At 51.7% G+C, this 18,267-nt stretch overlaps 1 protein-coding gene across 1 annotated transcript in view; it reads right to left on the bottom strand.

Moving 5' to 3' along the window:
* The window catches only part of ARL8A (ARF like GTPase 8A), a 37,186-nt gene extending 25,344 nt beyond the window's left edge, over positions 1-11,842 (bottom strand). Inside the window, exon 1 of the mRNA XM_075910233.1 lies at positions 11,660-11,842. Coding sequence (XP_075766348.1) covers positions 11,660-11,782 — 123 coding nt within the window. The 5' untranslated portion in view covers positions 11,783-11,842. The remainder of the gene's footprint in view (positions 1-11,659) is intronic.
* Between the last annotated feature and the right edge of the window lie 6,425 nt (positions 11,843-18,267).

An 18,267-nucleotide genomic window follows, 5' to 3' on the forward strand; every position in this document is an offset into this window, starting at 1 on the left:
GTACACACAGCCACGTCCCGCTGCACCCCCGCACAGCGCTGTGGCCACCACTGGCGGCTCTCGTAAACCAAGGATTTGTAGCCGGGACACAGTCTATACGTGGCACTTCACAGCGCTGTAACTGTCTGGCTCTGGGGTGTGCCCCCCGCCCGAGCGCAGCAAGGTACAGCGCTGTAAAGTGCCCACGTGAGCCAGGCTCCAGCACTGGGAGCTCCCCCTTTCAGGGACGTAGTTTACAGGGCGCTGGGAAAGCTCTCTGCTTGCACGCATGCTGTGGCCACGCTTCCAGGTTAAAGCCCTGCCACATAAGAACGGCCGTACTTGGTCAGACCAAATGTCCATCTAGCTCAGTAGCCTGTCTGTCGGTCGGACTTCAGTGTAGACAAAGCTGCATGGCTGAGGGTAGCACACTCCTCCCCTTTCTGGGTGTCTGGCTGGTGAGTCTTGCCCACATGCTCAGGGTTTAGCTGATCGCCATATTTGGGGTCGGGAAGGAATTTTCCCCCAGGGTAGATTGGCAGAGGCCCTGGAGGTTTTTCACCTTCCTCTGTAGCATGGGGCACAGATCACAGCTGGAGGATTCTCTGCATCTTGGGGCCTTCAAAGTAGATACAGGTGAGAGGATTATTCTAAGGGGTGGGTGAGATTCTGTGCAGGGGGTCAGACTAGATGATCATAATGGTCCCTTCTGACCTTAAAGTCTATGAGTCTATGAGACCGCGTGACCAGATTAAAAAAACCTGCTAGGCAAAACCTGAGAGTTTGTGCCACAACACAATTCACACGGCACTGCTTCTAAAAGCAGCTGCTTGGGACCTGGCTCGGCTGCATCTGTTCCAAACGGGTTCAGACAGCCAAGGAGAGGAGGGGGGGAGGTAATCTCTTTTATTCTGCGGGTGAGACACACATATGCTTTGCAGCATCTCTCTCGCCAGCGCTCATCCATCGTCTCTCTAATGCCCTGGGACCCGCACAGCTACACCACCGCATACGTAAAATGGTTTCAGACAGTTCCCAACCCTGATGGCAGCCCTTTGAAGGGTCAGTATGCCAGGGATCTATTCTTTGATCAGCATCTTCCTGTGGGGAGAGGCTCGGAATATATTCCTGTCCTGAAAGACTCACTTGCGTCATCGCTTCATTAGAAAAAGATGTATTCTTACATCAAGATGGCTTGGCATAATCTCCACCGGGATTTTTGTGGTTGCTATCCAGGGTACTGTATACCTCTACGGAGATTCACCTCAACTGGCTACATGGAGACAGAAACCAGAGGGCCTTGTCTCCACTAGGACTTCCCACTGAGATAGCTACTGATGTAAAAACAAGCCGCCTTTGTTGCGGTGACGTCATGGCCGGAGAAGCATCTCCCTGGGTCTTTGTTTAAGAGGACACATGGAAGAGCGTGTCATCTGCAAGTGCTGACTCCAGTATATTCACTAGCTCAGAAGCAACAACACACCCTGAGTCATAACTGGCCTTAAAAATCCCTAGTCCCAAGGGATATATCATCTGCCTTCCGATTACCGGGGGGAAAGCTATCGCCTTGCAATACGAAAGAGTGGCTGACAGAGATTAGCAGCCTCCTGAGAGCCACGTTTTCAACACTGCAGCCAATAACTTATCCCCTGGACTCTATGCCAAGGATTTTCAAGATCCTGCCTCTGCCAATGGAATCACGTGACCACATCTCAGCCAGTAACAGTTCCTAGAGTAACAAGAGCCACCCTCTCAATTTGGGCAGGTGATTGTTTCATTTCCATCCTTCACAGCCACTCTACTGTTTGCATTTGCAATAAGGTCCAAGACCCGGTGCCCAGGGACTACTGAGACCAATGAATGTACTTTTGTGCCATTTTTATTCCTTGCTCCATTCTGGAGGTGCAAAGGAGGAAGAAGGATTCAAGCAAGAGGCGGGTTGCATTAGAGCCGTCTAAAGGAAAGGCTGTAAGGATAAATAAAATCAAAGCAGATAGTAAAGAAATGCCGGCAGAAGCTTTAACATGTCTACGCGATGCCGTTTGCAGGAAGCGAGGGCAATCAGGACAGAGAAGCATGCTCTGGATAGAAGTCAGTAGAGAAATCAAGGAGACTTAAAGCTCAGATTTAGATCAGTTTCAACAAGTACTTGTCACGTGACAGTAACCGGAGGGCCGCGTAAAGTTAACTCGTATTTTTCCCCCACTGTGCTCCACGGAAGGAGAAAAATGAAGACCCAAGAATGCGAGCGCGACTAGGCTGATGGGAAGATGCTGAGTCCCGAGAGAAGCTGCCACAAATTCTCTCAAGTGTCTCCCAGTTCTTTATCGGCCTGCCACGGGCGTTGTTGCCACGCCATGCTTGTTTTAATGAGACTCAAGGTTTCATTGATCTTCAAGTCTCCCTAATTCAATGCTTTTCAACCTAGGGGGTGTTTTCCAAGCTTCCCTCCACAATCTAGTCCAGCAGAGGACAGAGAAGATAATGCAAGGAAAAGTGGCGGGGGAATCAGGAAAAGCTCCAATGCAGCCTTGCAAGCTGTACAAATTCCCTGTTGGGGCGATGTGTACATGGGGGGTTAATCCTGGACAAGCCCCTTGGCTGCCTCTAGGAGCACTGGAGGCTGGCTGCAGAAAGCAACTATGCCCACTGCCTTCACAGCACATGCTCTCTGCTGGGGCACCACCATGCCCTTAAGGAAGGGGAAAACGGCAGCAAGTCTGCAACTGACGCATGGAGCAAGGGACACGAGGAGACAGGCAAGGAGCCACAAAAGCACTACAAGGGAGGCTCCTGCAAAAAGGGGCAGAGGCCCATGGCCCAAATCCAGCTTGCCACATCCTTACGACCCTCTATTCAAAAGGCAGGGGAGTAGATGACCGCTACGGTCACACTTCTGAGGCTTTACACACAAGCTAGAACTTTGTTTAACTCAGGAAAGTGGATACAGGTAAAATATCCATGTTATTGGTTACCAGTAGGAGAGAGTGGGAACCACCCACTCAGGGTGTGTGGAGAACAGCCAAAAGGGTTGTCAGCTAGTGTATAAAATCCCTTTCATCCTCCTGAAGATCTCACAGCAGGGAGCTTCCGCCATGAAAAGGACAACACCCACACGGCAGTTCAAACAAAATGCTTTATATGGGTCCAATTCAAAAGGTGGTCGAGAAGGCTTATATTTGGCTACTCCTACCGATATCCCAGTGCAGGGCTGTGCTAAAACATCCAAAGGAGACTCTGAAAACGTCACATGGAGGTGCACTGCACATGAAGGTGGAGGGTGCAGGAGACATGGACTCAGGAATACTGCTTTCTACTCGAACTCCATCACTGCCCTACCGAGCGACAGTCATTTGAACGCTGCACTTAACATTTCTTTTTGCATAAGGAGAATAATATTTATGGGCAAGAATAATAATATTGCAGGGAGCCAGGAAACTAATTTGCTGATGTCAAACTGGGCGGGCTTACTGCAGTGAGGCAAGACAGTGAATTTCCCTGGGGACTTCATCTTCTGCTCATGCTTTCAATTAAAGAGACTGCTAGCCACCTGATTGCTAAGATCAGAGTCAAAAATAGGAGCCAATGCAGCTGTCTGGTGTATCTGCTGGCACCTGAAACAGCAGCTTGCAGGCGTAAACTTCCCTTATTCAAATCAAATACATGGGGTGTTAATATCCTTAGACATCAGGAGTAAACACCCTGGTTACCTGGTCACTCATTAAAGCACACAAGAATGGGGTGCAGCTTGGTTTTTTTTTACCAATTTAAATCAAGTATTTAAGGCATTTTGGACATCTCTGAATACAGCTGAGCAACACCGGTGCTTGAACAGCAGAGGGGTCGCTGGTTTTGTGGATACAGACTAACATAAGGAGGAGTACTGTGGCACCTTAAGTCTAACAGATTTTTTTGGGCATAAGTGTTTGTGGGCAGAAACGCCCTTGGGCAGATGCATGGAGTAGGGATGTTAGCGACTAACTGAATATCCAATAAGCAAATGCTTATCAGATAATCGGTTGCTTCCCACCGCCCCCGCCTTGCTGCCTCTATCGGAGAGAGGCAGCGAGGGGTGGGGAGCAGGAGCTGGTGCTGGGGGGAACTGGCTTTAAGCCGGTTCTCTCCAGCACCGTCTCCGCAGGGGGCACAGCGGGAAACGGAGCGAACAGGGCCTGCGTCAGTCCTTGCTCCTGCCATTCCCACTGTGGGCGTTTCTGCTTTTGAAATGTACAAGAACCCTCCGGGGCTCCTGTACTCTTCAAAAGCAGAAGCGCCGCAGAGACTCAAGTAGTTGTGGCTCGTTTCATGCTCTCTGCGGTGCACCCCCTTGCTGCCTCACGGGGGGGGGGAAGGGCAGGAGCCAGTGCTGGGGGGAGCCGGTTTAAAAGACGCTTCCCCCCAGCACCCTCTCTGGGGTGCCACCTACCCTGTCCCCCCCCCCCCCCCCCACCTCTATCAGATGCAGAGGGATTAGGGGACGCTGCAAAGCAGCCCCTATCCACAGCAGTCCTAGCAGGGCGCTGGACCTCCCTGCAGACAGGGGCTGTTGCCACCAAGCAGCCCCTGTTCATGGCAGCCGGGGCTGGCCGGAGGGAGGGAGTGCTCAGGCAGCAGCCCCTATCCGTGGCCAGCCCTAGCTGCCGTGAACAGGGGCTGGTCCAGCACCAGACTCTGTTCACGGCACAACAGCGGCTCCTGGACTCAGTGTGAGCCGGGACCTAGCAGTCCTGGCTAGTGCCAATTGCTGCGCCCAGTGGCCCTTACCACATTTCAAACGCAGAGCCGCAGCGCCGGTGGCTCCGGCGCCTGCACGAGCCGGGACTGCTCATTCCCGGCTGGAGTCGGCTCCTGGAGCTACCCTGGCTGCAGCTCTGCACAGCGGCGCTTCTCGAAGAATCGATACAAATTGTATCGACTATACGATTAGCCAGACAATGGCGTTTTAACATCCCTCGCATGGAGAGACAGCGACAGAGGCAGGTCTAAATGAATGAGCATGTGAAAAGACAGGAGGTACCTTATCAGGGAGGGCCAGTGCCAAGTCGGACAGGGTGGACATGGCCCACGGCCAGCAGCCGACGAGGAGGTGTGAATGCCAAGAGGGGGGAAACTGCGGTTGTGGTGAGCCAGCCGTTCCCAGGAACTAGCCAAACCCAGACGGACAGTGTCACCAGCTCTGCAGTTTTTCCCTGAAGTCTGGTTTTGAAGTTTTGTTGAGGGAAGGCCACTGGTTACTGAGTGTCCAGGGCGGCTGACGAGGTCTCCTACTGGGTTTTGTACATTACCATTCCTGAGGTCCATTTGTGCCCATCTGTTCTTTCGCAGAGAGTCCAGTCTAGCCAATCTACACGGCAGAGGGGCATGGCAGGCACACGGTGGCCTCTCTCAGTGGTGAACATGCAGGGGAGTGAGCCCCCGAGGGTGAGGCCGACGTGGTTAGGCCTAGGATGGTGTTGCGGGAGCAGACGTGTGAGCAGAGTTGGCACCGGGGTTGCTTGCAGGGATTGGTGCCGGGCTTAGTGTTTCTGCGGAGTGCTGTGTAGTTGCAGGCCTCAGGTCTCTACTGCCTTTCCAACCCACACACTTCAGATGGGACTTGAAAAATTAAGGATTTAATGATGACGACTATTCTGGGGCTTCCTGCTTGCTGGCAGCCACCTTGCAGACAAGATCTCTTGTGATAACTGCCGTCCCAGATGCATCTACATTTAGCACCCTGCAGCTGCATCGCTGTTTGCTTCAGTGTAGGTACTACCTACACCAACACGAGGGGTTATTTCATCCACCTAGCAGTGTCTACACCAGGGGCAGGCTGGCACAGCTACAGCTCTCAGGGCTGGGGATCCTTCACACCTCCCAGAGATGTAGTAGCGCTGAGGTAACCCAGTGCAGACCAGTCTTGCTTCACCTCAGGCATTTTCCATCTGGCCTTAAAGGTGAAGCTAGGGATACAAAATCCTGTTTAAATGGCTACGGTTAAGCATACTGTTTAAGTGGTTAACTGATTAAGGCAGGGCAGCGGCTCCCCCCACCAGGCCAGAGAGAGCAGCCCCTGGCTGTGGCCAGGGCACCCCACAAGGGGCTGCTCTGGTTTCCCAAGCAGAGCAACCCCAGCCTACAGGGTGCCTGGGTCCGCAGTGGACAGAGGTTGCTCCGTGGGGCACGTGGACTCGCCACAGGCAGGGGCTGTATTGGAGCAGCCCCTGTCCAAAGCACGCCCCCCCCCCCTTCCTTCCCAGCCCCACCAGTTATCCGGTTAAACCTTCACATGCCTGCTATTTATAAAGGATTGTACATGTGTTTCGATTAGGGCTGTCAAACGATTACAAAAATTAACCACGATTACTCACGTGATTGATCGCGCTGTTAAACAATAAAAAGACTCCAGCTGACCCCAAGCTCCGAGTTGCCCCTTTGAAATGCCACCTCAGCGTTCAAAGGGGCACTGCGGAAGCCTGGATCAGCTGTGTGGCGCTGCCCCTTTGAAATGGCGGCATTTCAAAGGGGCAGCGCCACGCGGAGCCTGGGGTCAGCTGGAGTCCCGTGCAGCACTGCCACTGCAGCGTTTCAAAGGGGCAGCACTGTGGGAGCCCGGGATCGGCTGGAGTCCCCAGCCGATCCCAGGCTCTGCTCTTGGTGTCCCTTTTTCAAAGGGGCAGCACTGCAGGGAGCCTGGGGTCAGCTGGGGACTCCAGACGATGCCGGGCTCCCACGGTGCTGCCTCTTTGAAATGCCCTAGCATCGTTTCAAAGGGGCAGAGCTGCAGAAATGCCTGCTTTTAATGCATTAAAAACTATTCCTTTAATTGTGCTCTTCATTAATTGCAGGTGTTAACGCATAAATAAACGCATTATGAAACAAAAGCCAGAAATCATTCCTCCTTTACTTATCTATCAAGACACTGCCAAGCTCAGAAGCATGGGTGTCCCAGGACATAGCTAATACATCACAACCCCCCTGCCCCGCAGAACAGAGCTGGGGAAAGGGGAAGAATGAGTGTGGTAAAGCCACCTTACAGCCCTTGCTCCCTGCTAGGTTTTTTTCCCCCAGAAGTTCGGCATGTTAGAATTCAGATCTTGCCCAGCCTGGTTTTCCTGGAAGTCCATGAACAACTGGTAGGATAACATCAGATACCCAAAGAGAAGCCTGACTCACAACTTTGTCACCTCTCAGCAATCGTATTTGGACCGTTTAAAACTGGTTTATTTCCACCTCTTGTAAAAGGAGGCGTTTCAACGTAGTTACACGGGTCTGACATTTTTATTTACTTGGCTACTGGTAAAAACCAACAACTTCTAAGAACCCCGTAACAGAGCAGAGAACGGCTCCCTCTGACAGCCTCCAATGTAGTCAGTCTTCCTGTTTGTGGGGGACTTGCCAATATTACGGGCAGAGATTTTGTTTTTAAACCCAATACTTTAAAACCACAATCATCAGAGTAGAGTCACACAATATTTTAATTCGTGGATTTTTTTTTTTTTTTTAAAAACCAAGCCTGAATAGTTTCAAGTTGACAATGTCCCTTGAAAGCCTGAATAATACTTTGTAGAATAGGCGATCTGGTTAGAGAGTTAATACGGCATTTCCTTCAGGTAAGGCTTGAGCGAGATCCCAAACCAGAAGTGACTGCAAACAAGCGAGAGAAGAAAAGACCTGACATTTCTAATATTTCTCAAATTAACAATGGACATTTTAAGCCTCCTTTATTCATCACAACTCTAACACTTCTCTCCTCAGCTCACTTCTAGCACCAGACAAATAGCAGGAGCCATTTGCAGAGTAAGTGCTTTGTGCCTACAGTGGCAGGTAGCTCGGTTGTGGTCACCACTACAGTACAAGGCAGTCTTGGTCACAGTCTTATGAACAGTCATCAATGTCATGGTCATAGGATTTTTAAAATGGGAAATATAATGTCAGCTATTTAAATCTGAAATATGTCATGGTGTTGTCATTTTAGGAGTCCTGATTCATAAAGGAGCTGTGCCTGTGGGGGTGTGCGTGGGGAGCTTGCAGCACCACTACCCTTATTTGCGTTGCTGCTGGCAGTGCTGCTGTCTTCAGAGCTGGGCAGCTGGAGAGCAGTGGCTGCTGGCTGGGAGCCCAGCTCTGAAGGAAGAGCCTCTGCTAGCAGCAGCAGCAGCACAGAAGGATGACGTGGTGTGGTACTGCCACCCTTATGTCAGCGCTGTAGCCTGCAGAACTCAAAGGAGGAATGCAGACGTGCCTGTTGAGTAGTCGATGGAAATTCCATTGACTACTCGACTAGTAAATGAATTGATATTTAACATCCTTATTTGGGGTCCTGAGCCAAAAGAGAGTTGCAGCGGGGTGGCATCACAAGGTTATTTAGGGGTTGTGCTATTGCCACTAGGGATGCAAAATCCTGGTTAATCAGTTCACCAGTTATCTGACAAAAATGGGATCTGGACTGGGGACAACTCCAACCTGACTGGCGCAGCCCCCAGCCTGCGGGACTCCAGCCACACGCTGGGGCTGAGGCTGCTGCTGGCTCCCAACCCCCTGCCAGAGTAGACCCTGTCTGCGGTGGGCCCGGCCTCCCCACAGACAGGGGCTACTCTGGACACCATAGCAACCCTGCAAGAGCAGCTATTGTCCATGGTGGTCCCCTGCAGGGCTGGAACAGAGCCCCCACCGGTTACCAGTTAACAGGAACTGGTAAGCATCATCCATTTGGGGGTGATGCTTACTGGTTAACCTTTCACATCCCACCCTCTACTTCTGCATTGCTTTCAGATCTGGCACCTGGAAAGCAGCAGCTGTTAGCCGAGCAGACAGCTCTGGAGGCAGCACCCCTGCAGCAGCAGCTTATATGTAAGGGTGGCAATATCATATCATGACACCTTGTGACACCCTTGACATCACTGATGAAGATATTGAATAGTACGGGTCCCAAAACAGACCCTTGCGGAACTCCACTTGTTATCCCTTTCCAGCAGGATTTAGCACCGTTAACAACAATTTGAGAAATGCTGGTCTCCCTTGTAAAAACTGCACAGTATGTAGGGTAAGAGCAAACAAAAAAACCCAGAATCCACATGGGGAGACCAGATTTTGTGTCCAGTGATATTTTTCATGGCCATGAATTTGGTAGGGCCCTAATCGAAGTATTCTGTGTCTTCATTGCCAGGGCCGAGGGAGACAGCCCCCTCAGTATAGTGACTGCTACGCTATGTCTACACTGACTCTTTTTTGCAGAATTCCATTAGCAACTTCTTGCGCTTCATTTGCATATTCTCTTCCAATGCTTTTTGCGGAAGAGGTTTTTGCGCAAAAAAAAGCAGCATAGATGCGTCCGTTTTGTGCAAAAAAAACCCTTTCCCGCAAGAACCTGTAAACCTCATTTTTTGAGGAATAAGGGTTCTTGCGCAAAAGGGGTTTTTGCGCAAAACGGACGCGTCTACATTGCTTTCTTTTCCGCAAAAACCTCTTCCGCAAAAAGCATCGGAAGAGAATATGCAAATGAAGTGCGATAAGTTGCTAATGAGCTTCATTTGCACTGCCTCTTCCACAAAAAAAGAGGCAGTGTAGATGTAGCCCTAACGTGCAAGGGCTCTGAAATGAGCTACAACAGCCAAATGCATGTTTGTGTGATTGCTACACAAGCTTTTTGACCTACATGCTGGGCAAAACAAGCATGGTTTTGGGGTGTTACTGATGCTGTGACTGTCCTTCAGGAACACACTGACATTGCATGCCTTACAGATCGAAGATAATTGCTTCAGAACAACATGTGGCACAGACCATACAGGAAGTAGTAAGCAGAGGTACCGGGGAACTTTGAAGAGATACAAGTCTGTTGGCCTCCCCTCGGCCTGGGACAAAGGAGCTCTGAGACACTGTGGCAGCAAGAATTTAAGCTTCCTTAAGAAGGAAAGACCTTGCTGTGCTGCTGCCTCCGCTCTTCCTAATTCCACACATCAGCACAGCTGATGTCGATTGAAGCCACTGGCTCTCCCAACACAGTACCACATCTCCTCACCACATAGAAGAGGAGTAGGAAGAATAAGCAGAAACCAAACTGTCCTCTCCAAAATAAAGCATGGGGGAAATCAAGCACCAAGAGGGCAAAGCCTAGAGGAAGAGGGGGTTGTCTTGTTGCCAACACACATTGCTCACCAGTGCACGCTTTTCTTGATTTCCAAAACCTGCTGGTTTGTCTTTTGCTCCCAGATGAGTTTTGCTGCTGTGCAGGGTTTGTGGAGCTGTCAGAACAGCTGGTACCATTTTGGTGCTATTACTGAGAGAAACTACCAGGCATCCCTGCGACCACATGTCTGCAGCAGCTCTGCACAAGCTGCCTCAGACAGGATGGCCAGAGTTGCAGCATTTAAGAACCTATTCTCATTAATATTACATTACAAGCAAAGGGAATTTCACTCAAGCTGTCTGTTTACCAAGCCTACCGCAGCTCAGGGGCATGGGACCATAACAAAGGGTCACCATATGCTGCAATGCCCAGGAGGGAAGATGCCAGACTGGCCACCTTGGAGACCAAAGCATTCTGTTTATCCAGTGCAGTGAAAGCTCTTCCTCCCTACTCCAGCGATTCCTCCCAGGCATACAAAGGCCCCGCTTCCATGTGAAAAGGAGCTCAAGCTCTCTGGCTGAGAAGTCTTTGCCTATGTTGGCTGCCAACAAGAGTGTCCATTTTAAGGGTGCCTGCTAGGACGCGAACACAGAGATCCAGCTAACCCCCGAAAGCTGCATCTCTAGATTGCTACCACTGACCTGGGAGAGGACCGAACCAATGGCAAGAAATGAAAACTACACCCCATATATTATCTTTATGCCACCTAGACCGTGGCATTTCCACTCCAGTGGGCTAATGGTACATCCTGAACTTTAAGGCATTTCCCACCAGCCTCCATTACCGCCACAAGGCCACGGATACACAGTCAGGTCACAGCCCTGTTTCTGCCATCCACAGAGGGGATGTTTGGTTATTGAGGTCAAGAACCGGGTCCGGCTGAGCCCTGCAGAGCTCTGCCCCCCTCCCTCCAGCACAGGCTGCTCAATCAGTTGTCATTGACAGAGCAGCTCTTGCACAGAGAAGCCTACAGAAGCCTCCATCTTGCCTTTCTTGCCAGCTGGTGTGGCTATGCCTTCCGCATGCAGAAAGCGAGTTAAGTGAGAGTGTTTGGGGGGGGGGGTCTGGAATCTTGCCCCAGGGCCACCAGAGCTTTCCAAGGCCCCCCACGTGCCTGGCTGGAGAATGCATCAGGCATCCGAGCAGCAAGCGCCAGCCTGGAGCTGCCAGGACTTATTGCAGGGGCGAGAAGGCTCTGAAGGGAGCGGGGCTCGCGGGGTGTCTGCAGGGGGGCGCCCCGGGCCAAGCCCCCCGGGAAATAACGGAGTCGGCAGGGCCCAGCCCCCCCCCCGGATCAGGGGAGGTTTCTGAGCGGCCAGGGGCCGGCCCGGCCCTGCCACCTCCCCCTGCGGACGCTGCTGCTTGGCCTCCCGAGGGGCGGCCGGGCCCCCCGGCCCGCTCCTCCGCCCGACCTGCGGGGGGGGCCTGGCTGCGGGGGAGGGGGGGCGTGCAACGGTAAACAGGGGGGGGTGCAGCCGGGGGGGGCCGTGCCGCGGGGGGGGGCTGGCCGCGGGGGGGCCGTGCAGGGGGGAGCGGGGGGGGCCGTGCCGCGGGGGGGCCGGGGGGGCTCACCGCGATGACGTTGACGAAGGTGGTCTTGCCCGAGTACTGCAGCCCGACCAGGGTGAGCTCCATCTCCTCCTTCCAGAACAGCGCCCGGAACCAGTCCAGCAGCTTGGTGAACAGCGCCAGCATCCTGCCCGCCGCCCGGCCCGGCTCGGCTCGGCTCTGCCCGCGCCCCGCCCGCCCGGCCCTGGGCGGAGACAGCCCCCCCCGCCCACAGCGCCCCCTGCCGCCCGGGAGGCCCCGCTGCGGACCGGCCCCTCCCCCACCGCTGGGGGGGTGCAACCCCCTCCAGCCAGGCCCCCCTCACAGGGCCTAAGTACCCCCCATGCCAGGCCTGCCCCCCTCACAGGGCCTAAGTACCCCCATGCCAGGCCTGCCCCCCCACAGGGCCTAGCTCCCCCCCATGCCAGGCCTGCCCCCCCCAGAGCTTAGCTCCCCCCCATGCCAGGCCTGCCCCCCCCAGAGCTTAGCTCCCCCCCATGCCGGGCCTGCCCCCCCCACAGAGCCTAGCTCCCCCCATGCCAGGCCTGCCCCCCCACAGAGCTTAGCTCCCCCCCATGCCAGGCCTGCCCCCCCACAGAGCTTAGCTCCCCCCCATGCCAGGCCTGCCCCCCCCAGAGCCTAGCTCCCCCCATGCCAGGCCTGCCCCCCCACAGAGCTTAGCTCCCCCCCATGCCAGGCCTGCCCCCCCCAGAGCTTAGCTCCCCCCCATGCCGGGCCTGCCCCCCCCACAGAGCCTAGCTCCCCCCATGCCAGGCCTGCCCCCCCACAGAGCTTAGCTCCCCCCCATGCCAGGCCTGCCCCCCCCAGAGCTTAGCTCCCCCCCATGCCAGGCCTGCCCCCCCCAGAGCTTAGCTCCCCCCCATGCCGGGCCTGCCCCCCCCACAGAGCCTAGCTCCCCCCCATGCCGGGCCTGCCCCCCCACAGGGCCTAGCTCCCCCCCATACCAGGCCTGCCCCCCCCCACAGAGCCTAGCTCCCCCCCATGCCGGGCCTGCCCCCCCATGCCCTAGCTCCCCCCCCCCCCGTCAGACCTGCCCCCCCACAGGGCCTAGCTCCCCCCCATACCAGGCCTGCCCCCCCCCCAGAGCTTAGCTCCCCCCCATGCCGGGCCTGCCCCCCCCACAGAGCCTAGCTCCCCCCCATGCCGGGCCTGCCCCCCCACAGGGCCTAGCTCCCCCCCATACCAGGCCTGCCCCCCCCCACAGAGCCTAGCTCCCCCCCATGCCGGGCCTGCCCCCCCATGCCCTAGCTCCCCCCCCCATCAGACCTGCCCCCCCACAGGGCCTAGCTTCCCCCCCACACACCCTCCTAGGGTAGCCAGGGGTCTGGTTTTGAACTGGACAGTCCAGTACTTTTGCTATCTCCTCTGGAAGCACCAGACAATAGAGCTGGGACAATAGAGCTGTCCGGGATTTTCTAAAGCAGATGGAATGTCCATTGTGATGTCATGTCCATTGTGATGTCATGTCCAGTGTGTCCCTAGTTTTTGCTGAAGCCATCTGGCAAGCCTGCCCGCACCCAGGAACTAATACTGCCCCGCTGCCAGGCCTGCCCCCCTACAGGGCCTAACTCCCCTCTGTTAGTCTTGCCCCTCACAGCCAGGAACGGATTCCCCCCCCCATGCCGCATGCACACGGCCTACCTCCCCACCCGCCCAAGTGTCAGGCCTGCCTCCCATACCCAGGGCCTAAATCGCCACCAATGCTGGGCTTGCTGCCCCACATACTTGGTGTCTAGCCCCCCCCCCCCCCCCGAAAGGCCAGGCCTGCCCTCCTACCCACAGCATCTAATCTCTCTATGCCAGCCCCCCCACATACATATACTCCTAAATCCCCTCCAATTGCCAGGGCCTGCCCCCACAGCACCTAGTCCCCCTCCCCCCAAATGCCAGTCCAGCCCCCACCCATGCCAGGCCAGCTCCCCCTCCCCACCACACACAGGGCTTAACGCCCCCAAGCCAGACCTTCCCCACCACAGGGCCTAACCCCCTCTTTGCAGGGTTAGGCCTGCCTCCACCTGTGGGCCTAACCCCCTCCCCCCAGCCTACTCCCTTTCCCCACACACCCCTGTTCAAGTAACCAAGGTTTGCTTACACAGGATTTCACTATATTATCTTTAGTTAAGGTGCCCAGTAGCAGAACCCTAACTCTGGAGGACAAATTACACTGTAGCAGCCTCATTAACGATCGTCTCTGCATGGGTGACTGAACCAAAGGCAAGCTGGATGCTGAATATTAGCTGCATTACGTGGACGAGTGCTGACACCACAGCACAGAAGACTCAAACTCCCTGAGGAAATACAATAAGAAAGTGTTTAAATGGGTTGGGGACTCTGAGTTAGTAACTTCAGTCCTCTGCAGCGGGACCAGAATGGTATGAGGGAAGGGACTGATTTTAGTTGTATTAGCTGACAAGTCGGACAACGGTAAGATGTGAGTCATTAGAGGCACCGTGGAAACAAATGGATAAGGCAAGGAATTGGGAGTCAGACCTGATTTATATTCCCCATGTCTGCCTATGTGACAAGCAGCACTTCCCTTTGTCTCATTTTCCTCATCTGTAAAGTGCTTTGAGAGCTATGCATAAAAATCCAGCGCTATCTAGAACTAAGAGCCGAGACCAAGGGGTCTAGAAGTGACCAGGGACTTGTGACACCTAGAAGGGGCCTGATTTTCAGAGAGAGTGCTCAAGATCACCCCACCCCGTATAACACTGAAACCTCATGCATCTGATGGAGTGGGTCTTTGCCCATGAAAGCTCATGCTCCAATAAATCTGTTAGTCACAAGGTGCCACAGGACGCCTCATCGCTTTTGCAGATTCTGACTAACACAGCTATGCCTCTGATACTTGACACCAAATCTCAAGTCACTTTGGGGAAACTTGAGCTGGGTGTTTATTATCGCCCTACACTGCTGTGGGTCGTTAAAGTGACTCTGCAATCGGTACCAGCACAGTGAGTGAGCAATCTCTGTATTGCATAAGGGTGTCATTGTGATTCTGGGCACTTCTAAAACCTTCAGTGAACCTCAATGCCAGGTGCTAGAGAAACACGGACCTAGTTTCACATAGTAACTATTTCAGCAAAGAACTAAATGCTAGAGCAACTAGAATTTATGGGCAAATTAGTCCAGAAGGTTTTCTTTGTAAACTGATGCTGCAAAAAGCATTTACACCAGTACTTGTTCTTTTGTTAGATCAGTGTTTCTCAACCAGTGGTACAAGCCCCCTTGGGGTACTTGAGAGAAGTCTGGAGGGTACATCAACAAAACTGAAGATTGGAAAAAACTGATTTTTTGTTTTAAGTTTCACAGCATTTTATTATTTTTGTACTTTTACACCCAAAGATTTCATCGCCTGCCCAGTTACAATTAAGTTATTTAAACAAATGTGTTACAATGGTAGAAAAAATGTGGGTCTGAAAACTGTAGGTAGTGGGGTTACTTATACTTTTTTTTTTTTGAAAAAGGGGTACTTTATAAAAAAAAAGGTTGAGAAACACTGTTAGATCACGAAAAACTCTGAAACAAACCTAGCATCCCAGTCCACTTTTCCTCTCTCATTACCCATCAGCCTGTGGCAACCCAAAGGCTAGTCCAAGTAAGTGAAGCTTACTAAACAAGTTATTGACCTACACTTAAACGTGGGTGTGTTTATACTTTAGGCTGGGTAACTAAGAGGCTGCTCTGTAGGTAGTTGTGGCTGCAAACGTACATCTCAGACTGTGGTGCATCTGTAGCCATTAGGCTGTAGTGAATCCATTTTGCTCTAACAGAGTTAGCTAGCTGTCTGCAAGACAAGTGTGTACTCACTAAAGGCAAAGACACTGAGTTGTGGGTCTGTGCTACAGCAAAGCCATTTTTGACTGGCACTGTGAATCTGTCTGGAGATTGAGACAACAGCCATTTTCTTTTCAGAATTGCTGCAACCAGTGAAAAGAAAATTCCTGTGCTCTCTCCTGCAGACTTTAAATACATAATTTTGTGCTGAAAGCACAAGATTCCTTATTTGAATACACCACTCTAGTTCCTTTACACATTTGGCCAAAAAATCTGTGTTTTTTTCCATACATTTCCCAGTGTGAGTTTCTGCCTGAAGAGGAACTTATTTTTGGAAGGAATGAGCAAAATCTTTTCAAACCTCTTAAATATACATGTGCAGCAGAGAGACCATCTCTGTACCAAATTTCAGATTCCATACACCACGTCTAGGGTTGTTTACAAAAAATTGTCAAGATCATGAAACATTTTGCCATTATAACATTCTTCACCCCCAAGCCCTTTGTGGGGGAGGGCACATGTCACATTTCGGAGTGATTTTCAAGATTAACACACCACTTGTGTGCAAAATTGAGGACTTCCTCCCAGCCTCTAATGCATTATGCAATTTATGGACAGCCCCCCAACCCATCGTTTGTACTTTAAGCCAGCTGGACAGTTTTGCTCAAAACAAATCCATATCTCATCCTATATGGTGAAAATTTGACAGAATCAAATGAAAGAACATAAGAACAGCCACACTGGGTCAGGCCAAAGGTCCATCTAGCTCAGTGTCCTGTCTTCCAACACTGGCCAATGACAGATGCCCCAGAAGGAGTGAACAGAACATGGAGTTACGAAGTGTTCCCTTTCTTGTCATCCATTTCCAGCATCTGACAAATAGAGGCTAGGGACTCCATTCCATCTTTTTAGTCATTGATGGACCTAACCTCCATGAATGTATCTAGTTATTTTTAAAACCCTGGTCTTCACAACCTCCTCTGGCAAGGAGTTCCAGAGGTTGACTGTGCTGCATGAAAAAAACCAACAACTTGTTTTAAGCCTGCTACCTATTAATTTCATTTGGTGACCTCTAGTTCATATGTTATGGGAACAAGTAAATAAAATAACATATTTCCTTATTCACTTTCTCCACACCTGTCATGATTTAATAGACTTCTACCATACCCCTTCCTTTTGTCTCCTCTTTTCTAAGCTAGTCTTTCTTCCTGGTAGTAATGGTTAATTATTATGTCTCATCCCCATTTCTCTATTCAGCTAACTCATTGCCAGGGACAAAGGTTCTTATCACATGCTCTGTCCTTCTGCCTGCTCACCTCTGTATCTCGTCCCCCACCCAATGGAAGTCCACACATACACAGGACTCCAATGCAGTTCTCAGTTTATTTCTGGGCAACTGATACCTTTTGGGTTCCTACTTTCCATCCCTTTCCCTGCTAAGTAAGTGTGACCCAGAATATCCCCATCCCCCAATCCAGCTGGGAGGAGTTTCCATTACAAATGTATTTCCTCTTATGGTTACTGATTTTTTTGTGAACCAGCCCAGAATTCTGCAAATATTCGTGAAAAAACGGAAGGTTTTCTCAACTGATTAGTGGATTCCCTTTCTGTGATAGGGACATTTATTGCCCTGTGGCTAAAATACCCATTCCCCATCTCCCCACTGTCCTGAACTTAGACTATCCATTTTGTTGGCTTTTTTAAGATTAAAAAAAAGCAGCAAACGTTCTTCCACTAAACCCTGAAAATAATACAGTCTGTTAGACTTAACCCACATCAATCTGCATGCAGTACTAACCCACAACGGGACATAGTACTGCACTGACTAAACCCATGAGAGCAAAGATCAGAATCCAGGCCTCCTATATTCAGATCTTTACCAGGTAAGCACATGTGGCATTGCTACTTAGCCAGATAGATCACAGTGAGAGAAAAGAAATTCACCCCATACAGAAAGAGCTATGAACCATTTAAGTCCCAATTAAGCCTGCCAAATAAACTTTAAATGAGACTCAAGTATTGCCTAAGCCAAGTGCTAACCCTCTCCCCAAAAGTGAATTTTGTCTTCCAGGTGCAGACCGCTGACTCAGGTACGTCCTGCTGTTCACGCAGCATTGCATGTGTGTGATGGTGAGCCTCCTTTGCCTCTTGCTAACCAGCCATTTCATCCAGGAGGGTACTCACGCCAATTCGCTTGCAGGTTCCATGATTCGTCGGGTCTCCTGTCTCCTTCCCCAGCCCCTCCTGCTCTGTGTAGACGGAATGTAGTTTACATGCACAATATGATGAAGCCTGTAATCAAAGTGACCTTCAAAGGGGGGGAAAAAATGGTCTGATACTTTGCAATGGATTAAAAAAGCCCAAGTGAAATCTTCTTTCCACTCGAGTCACTAAGGATTTCACCATGGACATCCCTGGGGGCGGCAGCATTTCACCCTCTTTAAGGATTATTGTGGGGTTATTTTTGTTTTTACTTCAGAAAGTCACATGCTGCAACCTCTGTTTTTCTTATGGTTTTGGGAGGAGATTCATTCCCTGCTCTGCTACAGGCTTCCTGTATGACATTGGGCAAGTCACTTTTTAGCTGTCCAGCCCAGATCCTAAGAAGTATTTAGGCACCTAACTCCCACTGAAGAGCAATAGGAGTTAGGCTCCTAAAATTACCAATGTCTACAGCTGGGCCTCTGTTCCCTTCTGCACTATCCCGTCACACAGAGGAGTACTTTTAACCCAAACAGCAGCCCAAATTTGGGATCCGCTGGGTTATTCCCAAAGGAAGGAAAAATTGAAGCTAGAGTCTGGAACCTTTGATGCAATTTCATTTGTTTCCTAGC

The sequence above is a fragment of the Pelodiscus sinensis genome, chromosome 27 (assembly GCF_049634645.1).
Source record: "Pelodiscus sinensis isolate JC-2024 chromosome 27, ASM4963464v1, whole genome shotgun sequence".
In the NCBI taxonomy this organism is placed as follows: domain Eukaryota; kingdom Metazoa; phylum Chordata; order Testudines; family Trionychidae; genus Pelodiscus; species Pelodiscus sinensis.